General features: G+C 46.1%; 1 protein-coding gene across 1 annotated transcript in view; it reads left to right on the forward strand.

The window, feature by feature from the left end:
• ASTN1 (astrotactin 1) overlaps positions 1-25094 on the forward strand; it is a 359002-nt gene that overhangs the window by 220802 nt on the left and 113106 nt on the right. Inside the window, exons 9-11 of the mRNA XM_040263917.1 lie at positions 14395-14469; positions 21102-21239; positions 21749-21899. Of these exons, the coding sequence (XP_040119851.1) occupies positions 14395-14469; positions 21102-21239; positions 21749-21899 (364 nt within the window). The remainder of the gene's footprint in view (positions 1-14394; positions 14470-21101; positions 21240-21748; positions 21900-25094) is intronic.

Below are 25094 nucleotides of genomic sequence, written 5' to 3' on the forward strand. Positions count from 1 at the left end.
ACTCATACTAAAGACAAGTCCTTGGTGGCTATTGTGATTCTCCCCTGGTTCCCTGGCTTATTTACATTGTCAGTTTCCCTTCACATAAAATCACAGAAATGGAGGAAGCTGTCTCCTCTCCTGTATATCCTCTGCCTCTCATCTGTCACTCTCCTTTCGTGTTAGTGTTGTTCACTCTCCTACCTCCTCACTGAAATCGAAAGGGTGCATCTGTGGAGGAGGAGGGAGGCCCAGGTTTGTACCCTTCTCTTACCATTAGGTCACACTCCACAGCAAGTAAGTGTTGAGTCGATTTTCTTGTGCAGAGATGGATTTGCACAGATCCATCACTAAGCTCCTGTCCTGTGCATTTGTGAGCAAAGATGGGTGTCTAGCGATATCTGGTGCAGGCAAAGATGGGTGTCTAGCGATATCTGGTGCAGGCTTTGCCCATAGGCAGGAGTAGGAGAGACTAACAAGCTTTCAGAAGGATTGAACTTGAGACCCTGGCTGCATTAGCCCAGAGTGAGAAATCAACTGAGCCTGTAGATACAGAGTCCAGAGAAAAATAAGGAAGGAAACTTACATTTAGAAAGTGACAACTGTATGTCAGTCATTGTCCTGAAACTGTGTTTGTTCATTTATTCTTCTACAGCCCTAGAAGTAACAGGCAGGTGCTATTATCACAATTTCACAGGGAAAGAAAGTGAGGGCTGAAAAGGGTAAATATCTGGTCAGTTTCACACCGCTGGCAAGGAGCTGAAGTCCAGACCTTGGACTTGAAGGGGGTCTGACTCCAGAGCCCACCCACAAAATCTGAGCTTTTTGGGGTAATTTATGTGAACGACTGAAGGCCCAGGTGTGTCTGCAGGAGACTCTGCTGTCAGGGGCTCCTCTCCCCGGTCTGCTCTCAATGTCCACAGAAGCTGCCAGGGGGTTAAGAGAGGTGGCAGAGAGCAACTCTGAGTCCTACCAGCCATCTGGCCACCCCTCGCTCGGCCCCCAGAGGAAGTGTTGCAGTAGCTGTGGCAAGGTGTGTGAGTTTGTGAATGAGTGTGTGTGTCATGTACACAGACAATTGTATGTATACATGTGTGTATGTATGTATGGGGGTGTATCTGTATCTGTGAGTGAATTCATAAACGTATGAAAATCTCAACACTGTATGTGCTATGCTTTGCTTAGTAGCTCAGTCACGTCTGACTTTGTGACCCCATGGACTGTATCCCGCCAGGCCCTTCTATCCGTGGTGATTCTCCAGGCAAGAATACTGGAGTGGGCTGCCATGCCCTCCTCCAGGGGATCCTCCCGACCCAGGGATTGAACCTGTGTCTTTTATGTCTCCCGTATTGTCGGGCAACTTTTTTACTACTAGCGCCACCTGGGAAGCCCATTATGTTAATAGTACCTAGTAATAAACTATTAGGAGTGGACCATCTCAAGGAGGATCTGGCAGCCTTATGGGAGGGGGGTGTTTATCCTGGGACAGCACTGTGGGATGATCCAAAATTCAAAGTGATACATGCAGCCAGTGGAACAAGTGTCCCAAGCCCAGGGGTCGAACCCAGGTCTCCCGCATCCAAGGCAGATTCTTTACTATCTGAGCCACCAGGGAAACACACGAATACTGGAGTGGGTAGCCTATTCCCTTCTCTAGGGGATCTTCCCAACCCAGGTCTCCTGCAATGCAGGTGGATTCTTTACCGGCTGAGCTACCAGGGAAGCCACAATTTTGTATAATATTGTTTTAATGAAAGTGACCCACTAAAATCAAAATGACAATAAAAAAAAATATACACCTTATATAATTATAATGAAATTTGGGATATCTTAATTCATCAATAAAGGGAATAGGAAGGAACTCAGTATGCTTTGTCCCTCATTATTATTCAGAAATTTAAAGAATAGGTTCCAGTGAATCCTTAGTCTAGATTGTAATTTCTGTTTTTATGGCAATCATGTTGTATAGAAAACCAAATTCATTTGTAAAGATTGACAGAGAGTGTGAGTGTACATATGTTAGGTCCGCAATTCTCAACCTATTGTGTGCATTAGAACCAGGTGCCTAACTTTTAAAAAATACTGATGCCTGGCCCCACCCTAGATAGGTGGATGGGAGCAACTAAAGTTTAAGGAGCATTGTGCCCGTGTGTGGTGTGAGTCTGATGTACCCCAGAGTTTGAGAACCATTATGCCAGACAGCACTTATGAGAGAAGCAGGGATAAATGAGATTCAGTAGCTATAAGTAGTGCAAGGACACCCAAAGAGGAAGACAGGTGACTTTAATACCACATGGTACATCACAGACTGTCCAATGAAAACACAGGCAAAGGAGCAGGTAATTCTTGGACATTATAGATAACATTTGCCCCCAGGCCCCTACTGGCACCTAGAAGCCAGCAGTGGGTAAGCCAGGTCAAAACACAGACAACATCCTTGTCTGTAGACCTGGCGCTAGTTTTGTACATTTTTTCAGTAGCTCTATGCCCATGGTGGTGAGAAGAGGAGGCAAGGCATAGGGCAGAGTGCGGCCCCTGTGATCCATGATAACACTCACCTGTGCCCTTGCTGGCTGAGTGACCTTAGGCAACTGACTTAGCCATGCTCAACCTTGGAAACCTGAGCGTAATAACTATACAGCTGTGTGGCTCCCCGGGTAGCAGTGAAAGTGTGTGCTGATGTGTGGACAGCACTGAATGTGTGCCTGCCTGGCACGTGGTCAGTGGTCAATGAACGTCAGCTACTATTTCCAGCTTTTTCTGACCCACTCACGATTTTCTCCTTCTGCTTTATATAATCTTTGATCTCAGAATATACAGGGGAACTGCAAGTCTCTAGGCCAGCTTTCCCCAACTGAGGACATATGGACTCAGCCTTCTAGGATGCTCCCTGAGTCTGCCGAAGCAGATGTTTATCCTTTCTCCCCATAAGGCAAGTGACAGGAATCAAGTTACAATGTCTTCTGCAAACCTGGGGCCCATGCCCATGTTTCCTCACTGCTTTGATTCTCTGACATGCTTTGTGTTGACAAAAAGGTTAAGTGTGGATTCTGTATTTATATGTACAGTATCTGTGTGTATATGGGTGTATGGGTTTCCTTGGTGGTTCAGATGATAAAGAATCTGCCTGCAGTGCGGGAGACCCATGTTCTATCCCTGGGTTAGAGAGATCCCCTGGAGAAGGAGATGGCTACCCACTCCAGTATTCATGCCTGGAGAATTCCACGGACAGAAGATCCTGGTAGGCTACAGTCCATGGGGTGTCATTAGCATTCTACGGAGTGTATTAGCATTCTACAGAGAAACAAAACCAATAGGATGTGGAATATAAAGAAGGATGTAACGCACTGGCTCATGTGATTATGGAGGCTGATAAGTCCCAAGGTTTGCAGTCAGCAATCAGGAAACCCAGGAGACCCAATAGGGTAGTTGGCTATGAGTCCAGAGACCTTAGATCTAGGAGAAGTGAATGGTGTAGTCCTAGCTGGCTCAAGACCCAAGAAAAATCAGTGTTTAACTTTGAGCTCAAAGGCAGAAAAATTGGAAGTCTCAGTTTGAAGCCATCAGGCAGAAGGCATTCTCTCTTACTTTGGGGAGGGTGAGTCTTCTAATCCTATGCAGACCTTCAACTGATTGGATGAAGCCCACCCAGATTGTGGAGGGCCATCTGCTTTACTCAGTCTACCAATTCAAATGTTAACCCCATTCAAACATCCTCACCCCAATACACAGAATGATATGTGACCAAATATCTTGGCACCCTGTGGCCCAGTCAAGTGGGCTCATAAAATCCTCACTGCCACTTTTGGGGGTCAAGGTTGTATTCCTGAATTCCAAAATTTGGGGGGAAAGTCACAACATGTGTTTGTTATTGTGATTTTCAAAATCATTTTACAGACTTCAGAATTTCTTGAGCAGAAAGCCTCTTCAAGTTTTAGAACCTACATTCCAAACAAGATGTGAATAATAACAGCCTACATTTATTCAGGATTTACTATATCCAAGGTTATTATAAGTTTTTTACAGATATTAGATTGCTTCAGTTCAGTTCAGTTCAGTCTCCCAGTCATGTCCGAATCTTGGCGACCCCATGAATCGCAGCACGCCAGGCCTCCCTGTCCATCACCAACTCCCGGAGTTCACTCAGACTCACGTCCATCGAGTCAGTGATGCCATCCAGCCATCTCATCCTCTGTCGTCCCCTTCTCCTCCTGCCCCCAATTCCTCCCAGCATCAGAGTCTTTTCCAATGAGTCAACTCTTCGCATGAGGTGGCCAAAGTACTGAAGTTTCAGCTTCAGCATCATTCCCTCCAAATAAATCCCAGGGCTGATTGCTTAATCCTGTTCAATTGGTGAGGTGGGTACTATTATTTGTTGAGGCAGTCCGAGTGTGGGTTGGAAAAGAATTTCCAGACATAGCATATTACAGAAAGGAGTGAGTTTATTAAGAACAAAAAGCAGGTGTAAACTGGGCATTGTGAGCACAGTGGGCCAACCTTCTGAAGGACCAGGGAGAGTTGACAGTTTTCGTGGGTTAGTAACCAATTTTTATAGCCTCAAGACAAAGAAAATTCCTGCTGGAAGGTTGGTGTTAGGTGATTGGTTGGGGCGCTATAGGATGTTTACTGGAGTGGGCATCTTTGCCTAATTGGAAGTCAGGAAGATTGTTAGTGATGATCAGCGAGGGTTTTGGCAAGATTACAAAGAGGCTCAGTCAGCTTCAGAGGTGACCATGGTTCTGGACTCTGCTTCTGTGGCCTTGGTGCACTGCCTTGCACCTGTGGCTTTGGGGGCAGGATTCAACATTGTTATCCCATTGTATGTGTAAGAAAACTGAGCCACCGAGAGGCAGGACCTATGTCAGGTTTTCACCATTCTACCTTTAAATGAGATAACCTGTTAAATATACACAAGCACACGTATCAATTCAGTTCAGTTCAGTCGCTCAGTCACGTCCAACTCTTTGCAACCCCATGGACTGCAGCACGCCAGGCCTCCCTGTCCATCACCAACTCCCGGAAATTACTCAAACTCATATATGCAAAACTCAAGCACACGTATGCAAAAGAGCAAATATTGCAAAAATAAAGTTGATTAAAAATGAAAAATCAAAGATTGTTAAGTGTCTGAAATGTATACACAGTTTGGTCAGCAGCATAAAGTTACGTATGCTCAACTCAGGATGCCAACTCTGCATCTGAAGAAACCGAGGCTCTAAGGTAGTCTCACTTGCTTGAGGTCATAATAGCAGAAGGGGGTTGAACTTTAACTTCCATCTAGGGCTTCTCCCCTTAGATCTCATTGCTTGGAGTCCAAGGGTGAGTCAAGAAGGGATAATTCTAGACAGGAGCACAAGCTGTTTCTGCCTAATTACTGGAAGGAGGGCCAAGTACTGGGCACAGAAGAGGGTAGGTGGGTGGATGTGGTGGGGCCAGCTTTTAATCTGACGACCTCTGTTTTCCCAATTACGTAGGAAGCAGACCATTAGCTGAGGGCGAGGATGGTGGAGGAGGTTTTGGAGGTGTAAGGAGAAAAAGAAGGTATGAGATAATGATCTTGAGGGTGGGAGAGAGAACAGACAGGGAAGATGTAGTTTGATCGGTAGGCAGTATGCAGAGCCCACTTGAGGTCAGTGGTGTAGGATTTAAAGGGAGACCAATCAGCGTGGTTGCCAGCAACATTGATTTGTGCAGACACAGAAATGGAAGCCACGGGGTCACTGAGTTTAACCAGTGTTGGAGTGTTTCAGACAAGTATGATGAAGCAATGGAGGGCGAGAGAGTTGAGGTTCCTTGAAAGGGTGATTACAATAATGGATCACAGAATTTAATTTGAGTAAAGAGGAAAGAGGGTACGTGAGGTGGGTGAGGGTCAATAAAATGGTAGTTAGATGAATGGATTTTAAGACTCAGATGGATAGAAAATATTCTGCGGATATAGGAGGAATGAACTGGGAGGGCAGGAAGTGATGGTCAGGGATTCTTGAAGCTGTGACCAAGGAGAGGTTGCAGATATTGGCAATCTAGGCTATGATCATGTGAGTGAGAGTGGGGGACAGGATCGTTTGAGGAGAAAAGTCAAGGCAGTGAATGGTTTGAGAATTGGAAAGATCGTTTTAATGGCTACTGAAGTCAACAAAAATTATGAAGGGAGCCACCCTCTGAATTGTGGAGGGAAGGTGGGGGTGGGGTGGTGTTGGCATGACTGGGGCAAGAGGAGAAAGTGGATAGGGTCGTCAGATGGCAAAAGTCAATGACCTTAACCAAAGACATGAGGTTAGTAAGTTGCAGTGGCAGGTTTTAACCCTACTCAGTCTGGCTCCACGGTCACACTCCAGCTGCTTTGCTAGTTACTGACAAGTATGTTATTTTTCTGCATAAACAAAACCTCTAAGTAAACTCATTTACCTATTAATAGGTAATAAATAATGAATAAAATCACACCAATATTTCATTTTTATTTACATGAGATTTACATACTTAATACAGTTTGAAAAGACAGCCTGTCATCACACTTTATGTTTAAAATGTAATGTTAGACATGGATTTTCTATTTACTGAATGGGAATATTAATTATAATGAACAATAATATTTACTGAGTTTGTTCTGTGTGGCCAGCACTGTGTGAAATCTATACATGTTCACTTAACAGCTCTAGGTGCTATTTTATCCTCATTTTATAGCTTTAGAAACCAAGACTGAAAAAATTAAGTCTTATCTGACAATGGACTGCCTCATGCAGGATCTGTCCAACCCGAAACCTCATTTGCAACGTGGTCTGATTCATTACCAAGTACCTGCTGTGTGATAGTTCCACGGTGGATAGTGAGGATGTAGCAAAGATGATGGTAGTCTTTTATATCTGATGAGGGGACCATATTAACTAAATACATAACTCATTGATTATATTTATAGGTTCTATAAAGGAAAGTGCAGGGTGCTTTATATAACAAGGGAACATAACCCAGTCTTGGAGGGGAAGGTCTATTTTGGGAAGTAATTTTTAGGCTAGAATTAAAGAATAGTGTAAGTTATCCAAACAAATGAGAGAGGAAAACAATTCCAGGTAAAGAAACAACGTCTGCAAAGGCCTTCAGGCCCTCAAGTGTCCTGTAGGAACACTAGACATCATTATTCTTATCATTTAACTTCTGATAAAGGGTTTCCCTGTGGCTCAGAGGATAAAGTGTCTGCCTCCAACGCAGGAGACCCAGGTTCAATCCCTGGATCAGGAAGATCCCCTGGAGAAGGAAATGGCACCCCACTCCAGTATTCTTGCCTAGAGAATCCCATGGACAGAGGAGCCTGGTGGGTTACAGTCCACGGGGGCGCAAAGAATTGGACACGACTGAGCGACTTCACACACTCACACTCATAGCTTTACCAGATATCTGAGAAATCAGCCATTCCAGCTCTTATTCCTCCCAGAACTGGTGCTGATGTGAAGATAGTGGCACATAATACTCTCATTTTATCATCATGGTAAATTGAGGTGTGGAATGTTTCGCCCAACTGCATAGCTGGAAAACTCATTTTTACCAATTTACTCTTCACCTTTTCTCCTGGATATCTCTCAAATTACCTTTGCCCAGAAACTTTTTTTAAAAAAAAATAAACCTCTATTCTCTTTGTTTCACTGTTCCTTCCTTGCAAATGCATTTACTAGTTAAGAACAGGAACATTTTTCTCAAAAGCCCTCACATTGCATGCGGATATGACAACCTATACCAGAACCCCAAAGTGTTGTGACTGGCTGGGGGGAAACTTGAAACCATGCTTCCACTGGAAATCTAGCCTAGTGTGGGCCAGAAGCAAGCTTAAAACGATGTGCTTTCATTTAACTATGAACACATTATTTTCATTTGTAAAATGATCTATTTAAGGATAGGTAGAAGAATAAATGAGTTCAGAAGAAGCTCCTTGTTTTTAAAAGTCCATCGTGAAATGCCTTTTTCATCGTTGCCTCCAGGTGAAATATTCTTTCCATACACTGAACTGTGTGTGCACATACATACATAGATATATACATACATGTATTCGCTCTCCCACTCTCTATCCCCTCGCCTGTTTATGTCTATTATCATCTATCTATCTATCATCTGTATCTCTCCTCCTTATTCATTCCCAGGTGATAAGTCGTAAGTCCTCTACAAGGAAACCCATCACCAGACAATGCTCACCAGAAACTTTCAAGTTCCCTTCCCAGGTGCCACTGTTAGGTAGAAAGCTGGGTGGTGGTTTAATCCCTAAGTTGGGTCTGACTCTTGCGACCCCATGGACTGTAGCCTGCCAGGATCCTACGTCCACAGGATTTTCCAGGCAAGAATACTGGAGTGGATTGCCATTTCCTTCTCCAGGGGAACTTCCCGACTCAGGGATCGAACCTGGGTCCTCTGCACTGCAGGCAGATTCTTTACCCACTGAGCTACCAGGGAAGCCTGGAAAGCTGGGACTAGCATTTAATCAAGAAGCAAATTTTGAAATACTCTTATCCAGAGCAGGAGTGGTCCCTTTCTGCCCTAGGAGAACGGATGTGAAGGGATCATCCCATCGGTCTGGCCATGCTGGATTCCACTCACGCAGTTGGGTCTAGGCTGCATGGTGGAAGGAATGCCCAAGCAACCAGTCAAGTCAAGTCAAGGCCACGACCAACTTCTGGGCTAACCAGAAGGAAAAACTAAAGGAAAAAACCCTGTGATAGCTGATATGTCTTGGGAAAGAGGAGCAAGAATTGAGGAGAGAAACTGAAAGCTTAGAAATTTCCAGTGCTTAATGAAACCTCTGCATAAACTGTTTGGTATTATTTGAGACAGGGCAGAGAAGAAAAGGCAAAGATGAGGTTATGAATAGCTCTCAGCCTATCCAGTTTGCATGTGTGTCCCAGTGGCTGATGTCTTGCTATGACAGTGGGGCTCCTCTGTGGTGCAGATTATGTTTCTGCTCAAGGTAGTGGACCCCAGATGGCTCCTGTGCTGGCCTGAGAGGCCCCTGAATCTAGGCCATCTGTAGCTGCCCACACAGGAGGACCATCTTCAGGGTCTTGATTTGTCAGACTGGCGATATTGACAAACAAACAAGCTCTATTCTGACTTCCAATTCTGCTAGTTTTCCTAAACCAAGATGTGACTGGGTTGCCCAGTGCAAGACAGAGAATATTGCAGGCCACATTACCTAAGCTGGAGTCAAAAGGCTCAGGTTTTCTTCCAACTACGGTGTTCAGTCTCCTGCCCCGCATCTGGCCCGACGCTATCCTTGGGCTCCGAGGTGGGTACTCTTTCCACAAAACTAATGTCGGCGTAGTCTGTTCTGTAATGCCACCCATTTCTGGTGGGAGGCTGAGCTCTTGCCACCACGAGCAGATGGAACCTGAGCTGGAAACGATTGTTTTGTTTGACACTCGCCGTCCTCCCGGCTCTAGCCCTGGGAATCAAATGAGAGTTGAAGCTGTTTAGATGCCTCTGCCTCCCTGGCCCCAGAGCCTGGTCCAGGTGCCTCATCTGAGCTAGATCAAGCAGTTCTTCCACGGATTATTGTTTCCTTGATGGGCAGTGTCTCTCTGTGGCCTGAGCTTGTAAAGACATGAGTTGGAACTATGAGAGGCCAAGTCTCCACTATGTGCACAGCCATTTTGAAAAAATGGTCCGATAGAGTGCGAAACCCAGAAGAGGGACAATTATTAGGGCCTCTAGACCTGTTGCCGGGCATCCCCGTGGCAGCTTCCATCTGAGCTTGGAGATGGGTATGTAACTTGGGCTCACATGCAGAAAGCCCAATGCAAAGGCCTCTTCCTCTTTCAGTTGGTCTCAGGTAACTCAGCTCTAAGTGTTTTCGGCACTTTTAGGTCTAGCTCTTCATCACTTAGGGATTCCCAGGTGGCTCAGTGGTAAAGAATCTGCCTGCCAGTGCAGGAGAGTCAGAAGACTTGGGTTCGATCCCTGAGTCAAGAAGGTCCCCTGGAGGAGGAAATGGCAACCCACTCCAGTATTCTTGCTGGAAAAATCCCATGGACCGAGGAGCCTGGCAGGCTACAGTCTGTGAGGTTGCAAAGAGTCGGACATGATTGAGTACACATACTTCATCACTTCACCCTGTCTTTTCCTAGGAGGCCCCCTGTGGCCTCTCCACTCACATGCATCAGGCTCCCCTCTGCTACCCCACCACGCGCCACCGACACCCAGCCCCCCTGGCGGCCAGGGTGAGTGATCTGCGGCTGCCAGGACCACTTAGCTTATCTGCTCCGATCCCATTTCTCCTCCTTTTTACTCATTCCCTGCTATTTGTCTGGGCGTGCGTGTGTTTCTTCAGAAAGACTATAGATTCCTTTGAGAGCAAGAATCTCTTTATGCCAGCTCCCGTTGCCTAGTATCACAGTTCACACACAATAGGCCCTCCATAAATATTTGCTAAATAAATCAAATAAGAATCCCCATCTCCCTGACAGATCATCCCTGACTCGTGGGAAGGAAAGAAGTCAATTCTCTTTTCCTTCCTCGCTGAAGCAATTTGCAGACTCACTGACCTCTCTTCCCCTCTCACAGTGTGCCCTTCTCCGCTCTGCATCTCAGGCCAGTGCTGTAGAGTCCCCGTGAAGTGGGGCCCGGGTGGGAGGTGGGAGCCGGGTTTGTCTCCCACAGGCATCATTGGCTCCTCTCCAGACAACACAAATACATTTACAAGCTGAGTGACAGCCTGGTGTGGTACTGTGTTTGCCTCTGAAGGGAAGACACTGCTTCCTCATTAAAAACTAGGGAATCTCCTTTTTGTAGTATTTATATTGGATTCAGGTAACTAGTACATTTCACTTATGTAACAGATGCTTGTATGGCACTCACTGAATGCCGGACGCTGTTCAGAACACTTTAATCATAGTAACTAGTTCCACCTCATGACAGCCTTGCCAGGTTGATAAAGTTATTACTCTCAGCCTCATTTCACAGATGAGGAAATGGGGACACAGAATGATTAAGGGACTTGGTCAAGGTCACACAGCAATTGATTGCTAAGCTGGAATTGGAGTAGGCAGGCCAGAACCCACATCCTATCGTGTCCTGCTGCCTGTCCCTGTGACCAGGGTGGGGTCCAGCTGGTGCATCTGAGTTGCCTTCCTTGACACTCGGGACTCTTGAGAGCAGGAAGTCTCTTTGCCCTGACTATCTGTCTGCACGTCAGCGTGTGCTTCATCAATGTTTCTGAGCTCACTGATTCTTTACCTATGGCTTGAAAACAGGTTTATTTATATTATTCTATGTAGTTAATTGTCTACACTGTAATCAATGCTAGTCTAAAATTTGGCTCCTCAAAATATATTTCCAAACAACCAAGGAATCATGCCAAGAATTAACGCTAATTACACACTATACCCATTTTGAGTACTGGAGATGACTTGAAGGCAAAACGTGTGTTGCATAAAATTATTCAATGGATAGTAAATAAAATATGATTTTGTCCAAAGGAGAGATAAAGTTGCAGGTCCCTTTTCTCTTTTTCTTGCCCTCTCTAGGTATCCAGGATCAGATGGGACTTTTTTCTCCTCTTAATTTTTAGTCTTTTTCTTGAATTAGTCTGTATTTTTTAGTTGCTCTTAAGCCACACTTACTGTTCAGCAAAAAAGAATCAGATTCAAACCCCATTCTGTGGGTTTACCTCCAATGAACAAAACAAACATGAAAAACACACGTGGGCTATTTATTTGATGCAGGGGTTATTCATAGTATGGTGTTTGGATACCTTTTGGAGCCAATTCTAGTTGCCTCAGGGTGTTTCTAAGTTGAATTCCAGGAATAAAGTGTTTATAAATAGTGAGCAGAAAAAAGGAGTGCACTCATCCCAGCCACTCCTTTATAGAGACCCAGTGGCCTCATTTTGCAGCTACCAACTCCTTCAAGTACTTAATTGGTTAGCTGGTTGGGTTAAGTTGGGGTCTCAACCCTATCAGACCCAACACCCTATTTTATGACAAATTTAACTCTTTTTTTTAAATAATCTGTAAAAGAAATCATATATAATAAAGTCTAAATATATAAAAATTTAAAATAATATGAAGTGGTAACAGTAATTAAAAGAGAAGTGATAATAAATAATTTATAGTAATATAGCTATTTTAATGTATAAATTCTTTGCAGTATTACAGTAGGAAAAATAAAGTTGACAGACATTTGCACCTAATGTAGAGTCCCCATAATATGAAATGTGAAGTAATATGTAATACACAATATATATAAGAGCAATTAGGTTGATATAGACATGCTGTATTGGTGACTCAAAGACCATGAGCAACACTGCAAACGATGTGATTTTCCAAAATTATGAACAAATCTTGGTTAAAATTTCCAAGTAATCTTGTATAATCTTCTCTTAATTTACATGGTAGTTATACACCTAGACAATTCATCTTATATTAAAACAGTACAAGCTGCTTTGTGCTTGTGGGTAAATGGAGTTAGCGTCTAGGCTGAGGTAATAATAAGCAGGTTTTTACCTATGTAAATGTGCAGCAAGACATTCAAAAGTTTGCAGGGCCTGGGGGAATTTTTTGTCATGTAGGGCTGTCCTGAACACTGCATTATTCTAGCCTTCTAAATGCCTTTTAAAGAATTCGCTTGCAATACAGGAGAGCCTGGGTCGATTCCTGGGTCAGGAGATCCACTAAATCAGGGAGATCTTGGGTCAGGAAGATCCCCCGAGGAAGGGATAGGCTACCCATTCCAGTATTCTTGGGCTTTCCTTATGCCTCAGCTGGTAAAGAATCTGTCTGCAATGTGGGAGACCTGGGTTTGATCCCTGGGTTGGGAAGATCCCCTGAAGAAGGGATAGGCTACCCACTCCAGTATTCTGGCCTAGAGAATTCCATGGACTGTATAGTCTATGGGATTGCAAAGAATCGGACACGACTGAGCAACTTTCATGCACTAAATGCCGGTAATATCCTGCAGTCATTGTGTCATTCAATGACGACTGCCCTAAATTTTCCCTAAATGCCCTCTATTGTTGACACCATTAACAACAACTGGGTTAATTCCTAGTGTTGGATTTAGTCCCAAATAATTATGTCGATTTTTTTCTCCTGACTTTCTGTAGTCCTTGAAAGCCAAAGACATGTCTGCAGTAACATCCTCAGTAGTTAGGTTATTGGGTTGGTGTGATTGGTTATACATGGAGACTGTATGATTGGTTTTATACATGGAGACTGTACATTCTGTGAGAGCAAGGGCCCAGTTCACTCTGTGAGTACCATACCTCTTATCCACATGAGGCTGGGCTTTATAAGTCTTGCTTGAAGGAGTAAATAATTTGGAAGTTGGACATCTGGGTAAGCAAAGAGATATATGCTACTGAAAAGAAATAGTTTTGGTAGTTTCAAGTATACACGACATCCGAACGCTAGGGTGCGTGTGCACGCTCAGTTGCTTAGTGTTTGAACCCTTCTCTCTTAGTCTCCTGCATTTGGCACGTGAGTTCTTTACTACAAGCTCCGCCTTGGAAGTCCGCTCACTAGAGAGACTGGTGAAAAGAAAGTGTTAGTCGCTCAGTCACGTCTAACTCTTTGCAACCCCATGGACTATAGCCCACCAGGCTCCTCCGTCCATGAGCTTTCCCAGGCAAGAGTACTGGACTGGGTTGCCATGTCCTTCTCCAGGGGATCGTCCCAACCCAGAGATTGAGTCTCCCACATTGCATGCAGATTCTTTACTGTCTGAGCCACCAGGGAAGGTAGTTAAGTCTTATTCAAAAATACCATGGTTGTTTCTGGTTGAATGAGTGATGTGGTAATGATTGAAACCATCTGGAACCTGTCAAAAACCCAGGACCTTTAAGTCATTTTGAGGGAAAGGGAGCATGATGAGAGCCCCGTGTCAGCTATGGCTTTGGCCTAAAAGGTTTGCTTCATCTTCATGGTGTCTATGAAGCCACTATTAACAAGCCTATTTTTACAAGTGATAAAATTAGACTCAACGAGGCAAAGAATCACCCAAAGGCAAACAGCTGACTCAACAGCAGAACAGAGTTTGAACCCAGAACTGTCTGATTCCAGAGGCTTTGTCTTTCCAAGAAATCATACTCCCCCTCTTTCTTCAGTGAGACAAAGCTAAGGATCTGTTAAATCTATATCTGCTGCTAAGTCACTGAAGGGCCGTAAATTCTGGCTATGACATTATTGTAATTTTTCTCTCTATGGAGTTCCAATTGTCATGTCTATTAAATTCCACTTTCCTGGTAGGTCAGTGATTTTTGGATTGATACTGTTCTTAATTGAGTTCCAGCATTCTGTGTCTTGTGAACTCACATTAGTGGGAACCGGACTAGGTCCCCTCTGTCTTTGGGTCTCCAGAACCTTGGCGTGGTACTAGGCACAGAGCGGACATTCAGGGAATGTTTGTTGATTGACTTTAATTGTGTGCTGTTTCTGCTTTCAGGCCTTGGCCTTATACAATATTTCAGCGAGGCTTTGACCTGGTTTTGGGAGAACAGCCTTCTGATAAAATATTCAGGTAAGTGGTTGTCTAGGGATGTGTTATGTAGGGATGTGCAAGTCCCATGTCCCGCTTCCCACTGAACTTTCTTTCCTAGTGGTAATTTATAAAATGGGAAACACATGTGGTCATTCTACCCTCCCAGTAAGAGGAACCCTTGCCCCACTTCATCCAGTGACAGCGCGGAGTGTGTGGAGGATGAATGGATTCTGTTGAGGTCCTGGCTTCCTTCCTTGCCTGCTCTGGAACCCCCACTCTTGGAACCCCCAGATTCCACACTTGTGAAACAGAACTGCGTTGCATGCCAGGCTCTATTGTTGTGAAGAATACATGAGATAATGTGGGGAAAGCCCCCGGCAAGGAAACTGGCAAAGAACAAGCAATTAATGTTAGTTTTTGCCTCTCCATTTTGCATCTAATTTGCACCTTCCACATAAAGCCTTAAGTTGTTTAGAACGAATCCCTCCCACCTCTACCTCTGCCCTTTCTCAGCCACGCTTCATTATTATTTTCTTTAATCTACCACCTTCCTCATCGAATTGGATGTTTCCAGTCTCTCCCAAATTTCTACCTACGTACCTGGGAATGGTACGTATTAGACAAGTCAGCAGGCAGAGGAAGAATTTTGGTGCCAGCCGTGAACTATGGGATTTTCATAAAGTCTAATTCCCATCAGACCTTAGCTGGAACACAAGTCTATCTCCAGGCTAAGACTGTATCTTCCATTTATTCTGTGAGTCTATTTTTCACTTAATGTGCATCTGCTGAGTACCCAGTAAGTGCCAGAGATTGTGCTTGTGCTGCCCGTGTGGAATGAGTGCACCTCCCTTCATGAACAAGTCCTCTGGGAGAGGCATAAATAGTCCTGCCCAAGTGTCTGATGTCAGAGGAGGCAGTAAGCTACTGCATGGCATGTTAGAGAAATGACGTGCAAAGAGAAAACTTGCTTCCTGTTCACTGCAGTCAGAGGGTGTGTACAGAGTCTTGCCTAGTCCCTGCCCCAGCCCCCACTATCAGCCAGTCCCAGCCTCGTTGCTGATCTTTCTCCTGCATTTGCCTCCTCGAGCTGGCTCCTCTGCCTCAGCTTCTCCTCCTCCTTCTCTCTGTCTGGGAGAGACGGCTTGGCCACCACCACGCTCTCCTAAAGTGCTTTCTAGCTGGGAGTCCAGATTCACAGTACCGCTTTCTCCCAGAGCCTTTCCTGCCCTTTTCTCTTCTGAGTGTCTCTCCTGGGACAGGCTGGGTTATATTAATGGCCTTGGCCGCAGGCGGCTTTTGAAGATTTGTTCTACAAGAGATGTCAGCTGTATTCCTTAGACTATGACTCAAGCATTTAAACTTTCCAACAATGATTTATTATCGGGCAGGCTTTTTTTTTCCTCCCTTTTTCCTACCGCTTGTCTGTTGGGACCTTCGAAAGGTGATAAAGATAAGGCAGATGGGGAGTCTGGTGGGGGTTGATTAACATGGATGAGTTCCCACTCCCCTAAAAGTCAGAAAAACTAGGGGCTCCACGAAATTGCTGTTAGAGAAGAACCTGCACAAAAATCGTGTTTCTATTCCCACAAGCGCCATCTGTTCAAGTTTGTTAGGTACCAACTGGATGTGATACCCACTTATGACAGAGAGAGTCAGTTATGTGGTTTGACCCATGAGGTCAACTATCTCAGAAGTCGGTGGGTTAATCCATAAGTGATTAACATTCTGATCCTTAACATGACAGTAACTAGGCTCTCGGATGAGAACATTGGGTCATGATCTCCTTATTTCAGATACTTAGAATTTTAATCAGAACCTTCTGTGATCTGAGTAAACCAACTACCAGTGGCCACTCTGGAAAATTCTGTGATCTGGTCAGTGACTATAATTTCTTAAAGGAGCTAAATAACTATGTAGTTGGTACTCTGTTCACTTATGATATAGAGTCTTGACAGATAGACCTTATATATGATATAGAATCTCGGTGGGGCCAGGGCATGAATGTTTTGTAAAAGCACCATGGTAATTCCAATCTGTACCTGGGACTGATAAACACTGGCCTGAAGCTTCTCTAATCCATGGCATCAATCCACAAGACTTTCCACCTCCAAATTTGTATATATACTGACTTTAATATGTATTTGTCAATTATTTATTTCATGTTTATTTTTAATTTGTGTATTTGCTTCTCCAATGAAATGGTTGTCATCCTGAAGGGAGGGACGTACCCATTATGGTTTTAAATGTTTAATATCTAGCACACCATTTTGAACAACCATGTGTTCACTCAGTCACTCAGTTGTGTCTGATTCTTTGCGACCCCATGGACTGTAGCCTGCCAGGCTGCTCTGTCCATGGAATTTTCCAGGCAAGAATACTGGGGTGGATTGCCATTTCCTACTCCAGGGGATCCTCCCAACCCAGGGATAGAAACCACGCTTCTTGCATCTCCTGTACTGGCAGGTGGATTCTTTACCACTGAGCCACCTGGGAAGCCGTTTCAACATATAGGTGGTGTTTGAGTCACTAAGTCATGTCTGACTCTTGCGACCCCTTGGACTGTAGCCTACCAGGCTCCTCTGTCCATGGGATTCTCCAGTCAAAAATACTGGAGTGGGTTGTCATTTCCTTCTCTAGGGGATCTTCCTGACCCAGGAATTGAACCCAGGTTTTCTGCAATGCAGGCAGATTCTTTACCAACTGAGCTACAAAGGAAGCCCTTTGAGCAAGGAGGTTTTCAGTAAATATCTGTAGATGATCATTTCAAGTATTTCCTAATCAGATTGAGAAAAGACCTTGAAACCTAACCTTGGTAATCTGTAATCCCAAAGAATGCCTTGGGAGGGGTCCAAGCTAGACTCACAGGGTCCAGGGGAACTCTGAACCTCCAAGATGAGTCTCCTCAGACAACTTTGCTGGTGCTGAAGATGGTCTTTCTATGGTAGCTAGGATCACTCCATTCCACTAGACCCCCTGGTGGCAGGGATGAGTACAGACCAAATTTCTCTCTCAAAGACCATCCTCCCAAGTGTGTACTTGCATCCCTTGGAATAAGACCTCCTTCTGGAATGGCCTGCTCTCGGAAAGGGTGGAGATGCCAGGCTAAGAGCGACTTTTCAGTTTTCCCACATTCTGTTTCATGCCAAGCCACAGCGAGAGCACAGGCTTATTCCGTCCATTGCTTTCTGGCAAACATTTGCTTCTGGACAGAAATTTCAAGCACCCGTTCAACAGGGCCATGTGCAGGGCTCAGTCCACAGCTGAGCCATCAACTGTGCTGGTCACTACCAGCTGTCATGCGAGAAGACCCAACCTGGGAAAGCATTCCAGATGTTCACCCAACTTCTGTTTGGTGGCTTTTTGAAGTCCTTCCTGCCAAATCGACATGGATGAGGGACATATGAGATTTTAGAAAGCAGCTTTTCTCTGACAGTTTGTTCTATATTTGGATTTTGGAGTCACTCAGTAGATTTTGCAGATAAAAGAAAACTTCAGAATTTCATAGGCATGAGCCAACATGGGCTGGAAAGCGGCTGTGAGCAACACTTGAGAATCAGGCTATCGCCCATCTTTCCCACTTAAGGAGAAGTGACCTTGGGAGGTTGCTAAACTTTTTAAAATATTAGTCGTCGCCTTGGTAGAATGGGAGCAAATGACTAATCTCAGAGGGCAGCAGTGAGGATAAATGACACAGTCCTACAGAGTACCTGCTTTAGAAAGTTCTCAGTAAATGTTAGTCTCTGTCCACACCTGACTTTGCTTCACCTACAGGACTTCTTCACCTTGACCCTACCAGAGAGTGGAGGTTTTCTTATTAACTTGGTAGAGTGTCATGTTTCAGAAGCTGCTGTGCATTGAGGAAGATCTTTATCCTATCAAATCCAGATCCATCTCAACCATTAAATGTATTCAAACCCAGCAATTAACCCATATCCTATTTTAAATGAGCAAGAATTTCCACCACCGCCTCTATCTTTAAATTGGGAAATTGGGATTATATCCACTAGCAGCCTGTTCAAACTAAAGAACATAACTAAATCTCCTGTTGATCAGTCAGTAAATATCCATGGAGTGACCTTCCTGGGTCAGAAATTATGTTTGGCAGTGGGGAATACAAAGATGACAAAGAACTGTCCTCTGCCATCCAAGAGAGAATGTTTGTATGAATGGTGATGGACATGTGAAAAAGTGGGCATAGATCAGCATCTCTGGGTGATAAGGTACCACGTGCAGAAGAAAGTCCCTTACTCAGCCTAAGAGTGTGAAGGCCCTGGAGAGCTTTCAGGAAGAGGTGGGGCCTTCAGTTCAGTTAAGTTCAGTCGCTCAGTCGTGTCTGACTCTTTGCGACCCCATGAATCGCTGCACGCCAGGCCTCCCTGTCCATCACCATCTCCCGGAGTTCACTCAGACTCCCGTCCATCGAGTCAGTGATGCCATCCAGCCATCTCATCCTCTGTCGTCCCCTTCTCCTCCTGCTCCCAATCCCTCCCAGCATCAGAGTCTTTTCCAATGAGTCAACTTTTCGCATGAGGTGGCCAAAGTACTGGAGTTTCAGCTTCAGCATCATTCCCTCCAAAGTAATCCCAGGGCTGATCTCCTTCGGCCTTAACTGAGTCTTAAAATGAGTCTGGCAAAGGAGAGAAAAGAAAATTCAGAAAGAAGGAGTAGTAAGAGCAAAGGCAAAGAGATGAGAAAATCAGGACAACTTTAGGAGCCATAGTCCAACTGCATTGTAGGACCAGAAAGTTTGGAGCGATTTTGGTGAAAGAAGCCACTGGAGACTGACATCTTGGAGATGTGGACTGAGTTCTGTGGGTCTAAAGTAAAGGGTTAGTTGCTGAGTCACGTCAGGCTCTTTATGACCCCTCCAGGCTCCTTTGCGCATGGAATTCTCCAGGCAAGAGCACTGGAGTGGATTGCCATGCCCTCCTCCAGGGTATCTTCCAACCCGGGACTGAACCCAGGTCTCCTGCACACATGCACACACCCACCAAATGCCCTCCCCGAGCATGTATGTGTGTGTATAGGAGGTGTGTTGTGTGTGTGTGTGAAGGAGCTGGCATGCCTTCACCTTCACCAGGTGTAGTTTCATGGAAGAGTGGGGTGGTGTGTCTCCTCTTCTGTCCCCTCACCTGGGGGAGACAGCTCCCTGCATGCTAATGCAGCCGGTGCTGGTTCTTTTTAATTGCACGCATCCTTGGGCTTCCCTCACCTGGTGCAGACAGCTCCCTGCACAGACATCACCCCCTCTATTGCCTCTGGTTCCCATGCTTAGGGAGAACTGAGAGCCTCCTTCAGAGCAAACGCATCTCTGCTATTTCAGTGCTGCTTAACGCAGAGGTGCCCCCACAGGTCACAGAAGTAGGGCCCTGAGTGTTGGGTTGGGAATCGGGGAGAAACCTCCCCAGTCCTGCCCCAAACCCACGTGCTCAGTGCTTTTGTCCCCCACCCACCCTGGGCCCCTGCTTTCTCTTCTTTCAGCTCCTCTGCTACCCAGGTCTCTCCTTCAGGGAGTGGATGAAGAAGCATGGGGCTTAGTTACTAAGTAACTCATGAGCCTTGGTCCGTGGGGATTCTCTGTGGCCCACGTCCTGGGCAGGGCTACATGTCTCATAAAAGATCTCACGTCATCAGTCTGCTTTCCTAGCATCTCAGGCAACCTGGAGTGGCAGGGGGTAGGGGGGCGGTGGTGGAGAGAGGAGCGTGTGGGTTAGGGGAGAGAGAGAAGTGGGACCTGCAGCGGTGCTCGGCGACCAGCATGCTAATGCAGCCGGCGCTGGTTCTTTTTAATTGCACGCATCCTTCCATTGTTCCACCCTCCGCGTGAAGTGCGAAGGGGACGCCAGACTGCCACAGCCTCGTGATAGCCCACCCACACTGGCTTTTATCCCAGGGACTATTTTTGACTGTGAACACAGAGCATTTGAATGCCTTTGAAATCAAATGAATGAATAAATAAACAAATACTCTCTCATGGTTTCCTTAAGCTCTCTCGTGAAATGCTGATTGATTCCTTTATTCCTTTTAGCCCTTGTTATAGGAAAAAAAAAAAATCTTCCTTGCCTCCGGAGGGTTAGCGCCATTAGCTAGGGGTGTGGGTAGAGAGAGAGCAGAGAATACATCTAGGCTTACCTTGTTCATCTTCTTCTCTCCCCCGGGAGGCTCCTGGCTTCAATCGTTTCCGCTCCCATCTCACAGAAGCCAGAAAAAGGGAGTTTTCTTCTTTCCTTTCCTTGGTAGGGTTCCTCCAGGCACAGAGAGAAAGCAACGCTACCAGTGTGGGTGTGCAGTTTGAGGGATGGGAATGGTGGGAGGCTGGTATGTCTTTTCAGTTAAAATGCTTCCAGTTATATCTGACTTAAGATCAGGGAAGCCCAGCTTCAAATCTGAAGGAAACTGGAACTCGATGTCTTATGGTTTGAAGAAGAGACACTTTTAACAGCTGGCGAGTAGATGACATGTTGAGTTCTCCAGTGGTCTGGATGCGTGAGCAGGGGTCGGCCTCTCTGCCTCCATCAGACTCAATTATCTCATCCATAAAATGGGAATACGCTCTCCTTGTTGGAGAGGACCTCAAGGGTTGAGAAGGAAGCAGCTGGAGTTAGGGTGCCAGGTCCTCCGCTGGTGTTTATGCCCCAGCCCTAACCAGGTGGGGTTGGGTGTCCGTGCAGATTCACCTACACGCTCGGGGAGGGCATGTGGCTGCCACTCAGCAAAAGCTTTGTGATTCCACCCGCTGAACTGGCCATCAACCCATCAGCAAAGTGCAAGACAGACATGACGGTGATGGAAGATGCTGTGGAGGTCCGGTGAGTCCAGCCTCGGGGCCCGAGGCGCACACTGGGTTTGGGAGGCTGGGTGAGAACCTACTCGAAGGTCCTGAGCACTGGGGAAGGAATCAAGCTGGAAGGAGAAGCTGGCAGGCTGCCTTCCGCTTCCCCAGACGCAGTGCCAATGTCTACTCTATCTGGGTCAATATTGCACACCCTGAGGCTCACGCACCGAGAGAGGACATAAAATGAGAGTTTGTAAGCACTTCCTACGGCCCCTCAGGACTGACAGGCAATAAAATGTTAATTTCTTTGCCTGAGTTTAGACCTCCTTCTTTGACCAGGTGTTACTGCCTTGGCTTATTTCCCAGAGATGGAGAACATCCATAATTTGTTAGTTCAAGGCTCCAAGTCTGGTTGATCTTTAATATTTGTAAGAGAGAGTGAGACATGATCTGGTCGGGCAGACAGAAATGTGGGATGTGAAGCTACCTGTTGTACCTGGCGTCCCCTGACCTCCTCCCACCTCCTGCCGCTTCTTCCCACAGAGAGGAGTTGATGACCTCGTCCTCCTTCGACAGCCTGGAGGTACTCTTAGACTCGTTTGGACCAGTCCGTGATTGCAGCAAGGACAATGGGGGCTGCAGTAAGAACTTCCGTTGCATCTCAGATCGTAAACTGGATTCCACCGGCTGCGTGGTACGTCTGCCCTGTCGAGCTTATAATTTCAGAAAGCGGGGCCACACGATAAGACATAATGAAGATAGAGGTGGAAACATAGTGTGAGTAAAACAGAGGGTCAAGAGTGATTCCTCCCTAGCTTTAACTACTGTCTAGTCTATGTTCCGAATTTTCTTTGGACAGAGCTAAGGAGCTAATTACCAGCCATTGACTCTAGAGGTATTTATGCAGCATCTACTGTGTGTACTGTAACTATCCAAGGAAAATGTCATGAACTGTGTAGCATGGTTCTTTCTTTCTTAATAGTCTTGCACTCTAGTTGATGAGCGAATCCTCAAACAATTTGAGAACTAATTAGCTGCTCAATGGTAAAATATTGACTTCAATAGGAAATAGAATGTATTTACTACAATAGGAAATTCTGGAAGACGCCTACCTTTGTTTAGAGTCAAATTACATTGACTGTAATAGGAAGTTTTAGAAGATACCTACCTAAGTCCAGAAGGATAAAAGAAGTAAGTTATGCCAGGAATGGCAGAGAAACAATAAAAATACATCCCCTTTGAAACTATGCAATGAACTCTTGCTTCACCAAAGGTGGTTTCCTACTTTATTGGTTCTAGTCCATGGGGTCGCAAAGAGTCAGACACGACTGAGTGACTTTCACTTTCACTTCATGGGCTTTGACGACACATGAACTGTGTGATGCTATGACATACAAAGACTGTTTGGGCTGGAGTGGACTAAGCTGTCTCCCATGCCATGGATGTGAATACTGGTGGACCCACAGAAGTGAATGGAGGCAGGAGCAGGTAGGCAAGCCTGCTGGTGCCTTTATATTGGTCATTTTCATGCCCATCAACGCTACTATCAGTTTTTAGCCTTCCCTTCTCTTAAGGATGGAATGATGCAGTCCTCATAGAGAGGAAAGGGAATGGGGCAGAGAAGAGAGACGGGAAAGCTGTACACAGAGTTGGCACGAAGGAGAGGAAGAGGTGATTAATTGAGACACGTTATGTGGTGTTTCCAGGCAGAGCTGGGAGCTTCCAGCTCTAGGGAGGATATAAGCTTCATCTTGCTTCCTAGTCTGACAGCTGTGCTCTTGTAAAGGGACCCAGAGCAGGGGCAAGCTGGGAGGATGCTGGGCCAGTTCCATCTTTCATACCCCCCACTTCCTTGTCTCTGAGCACCTGCTCTGTGCAGGGAGCTGTTCTCCATCAAAGATGGATATGTACTGGGTCCAGAGCCCTGAGACCTCCTCAGTCTTCATAGATTGGACAACAGTTGGCAGGAGCCTGATTCTCCTGAGAAAGACAGAAAATGAAGAAAAAGGAAGAGAAAGACCGGAGGGGCAGGGAGGTGGAGGACCTGGCCAGTCCATCAAAAAGAAGAGAAGGCAGAGAAGACTAGCAGGAAACAAAGAAGAGTGCTCCTTAGGTCATGGCTCCCAGAGGCAGTCAGGAGTAAGTGGGTGTCCCGGGTATTCCCCTAGCTTCCTAGTCCACCTTCAGTTGATGTAAACAATGAGCTTCCCAACTGGCTCCCTCAGGAGACAGTTTCACTGTCTAATGGAGTTCCCAGCTGGGACAGCTGTTTTTTTTTTTTTTTAAACTATTCAACCTGCCTTTCCTCATCCAGATTTTAACCTTTCCTTCCTTGGTGCTCTCTCAGGTGAGTCGTTCTAAGTACTGAAACCCTGCGTGTGCACCTATGTACACATCCCTCCCCTCAAGTGAGTCTGAGCGTGCCCACGTATACACACACGTGCACATGGACCTATTCCCCATCTCTTCCCACTCCTCTGTCCCTTCTCGGAGCCCCCCGGGGTTTGCCTGTCAGCTGCCTTCTGTTGGTGATCCTAGGCCCTTCCACTTGGCATACTGCCGTGCTGATGTATTTTTGTACCTTTGACTCTGTGATCCATGAGACGGAGCTTTCAGGAATAGTTGCTATGAATATGCATTTGCTGTAGGGCTGCTACATTTGCAAATCGGAGCCACTGAGAAGGTGCCCAGTTACACCGGAGCTTGGCATTAGCGTAAGACTTTGAAGTCAGTGGTCCACGTGGCTCTTGGAGGGAGGAGGGGGCCAGGCCCATTCAAGTGACTGCTTCTCATTGGCCATGAAGCCCAGGATCCCTGAGGCAGGAAGGCTGGGACTTGAAAGCTGACCACATCATAATCCCGTGAGCCTACAGAGGACACTGAGCCTGATCTGACTCCACCAAGCAGCAGCACCCTCCTAAAGCCTCGTCCTCTTAGCACAGCGGCCCTGTGTCATCAGGAGGTGGGCCGGGGACAAGGGCATCAGCTGTAGCACCTGCAGTTTGGGGGAGAATCGGCTGCCTTCCTCCTCTCCATCCACAGCAACCCTGGCATTCAGTTATCTGGGCGCTGAGCTGAAAGGCTTCCCCAGAAAGGCTTATGCTTATGAAAGGAGAGGAGGCCCTCAGAGCCTGCTGGCCCTGACGGGATCTGGAAAGGGGACAGAGGTGTGGGGAGTGACCATATTCAACCACAAATTTTCCTGACTGAATTCAAGCCAGACAGGTGGGGTGGTCCACATTCGCTGCTCAACCTTCCTTCTTTCTAGGAAGGCAGGGCACGTCTCTCTGCTATGCATGGACTCCCACAGGGTTAATTGCTACTCAGTTAATTGCCCTGTTGTTTATATAGTCTCTGGGGACAGGAAACAAATGCCCGTGAAAGGCACAGCCCTGTACCAACCTCAGTCCGCTCTGTTCCAAAACAAACCACAGTCCATGGGCAGGATTGCTAAACTCAGGAATGGTTCCCAGAGCAGAGATCCACCCTCGACCACCCCGGACAATGGGTCTTACTGCTTCCCATTGTCCTTATTGTGCCACGGTGGGTGGGAGCAGTGGTTACCACCTGTATAGTACAAGGGTGCGGTGGAGCCCCAGGGCGTCCTGCAGAGCCCCTGAGTTAGTGGCCTATGGCTACCATGACAAATTACCCCAGGTTTGATGGCCTAAAACAATAGCCGTTTTCTTATCTCAGTAGGTGAGAATCCAGTTCTGTGTCACTGGGCTAACCCCGGGCAGGGCTGCGTTCCTTTCTGGAGGCTCTATTCCTGGCCTTGTCCCACTTCCAGAGGTTGCCAGCATTTGGGAACTCATGGTCCCCTTCCACCATCTTTAAATTAGCTGTATTGCATTTTCCGGACCGTTCTTCTGAGGAACTTCTTCTCTCC

Source organism: Oryx dammah, unplaced genomic scaffold (assembly GCF_014754425.2).
Source record: "Oryx dammah isolate SB20612 unplaced genomic scaffold, SCBI_Odam_1.1 HiC_scaffold_21, whole genome shotgun sequence".
Lineage (NCBI taxonomy): Eukaryota > Metazoa > Chordata > Mammalia > Artiodactyla > Bovidae > Oryx > Oryx dammah.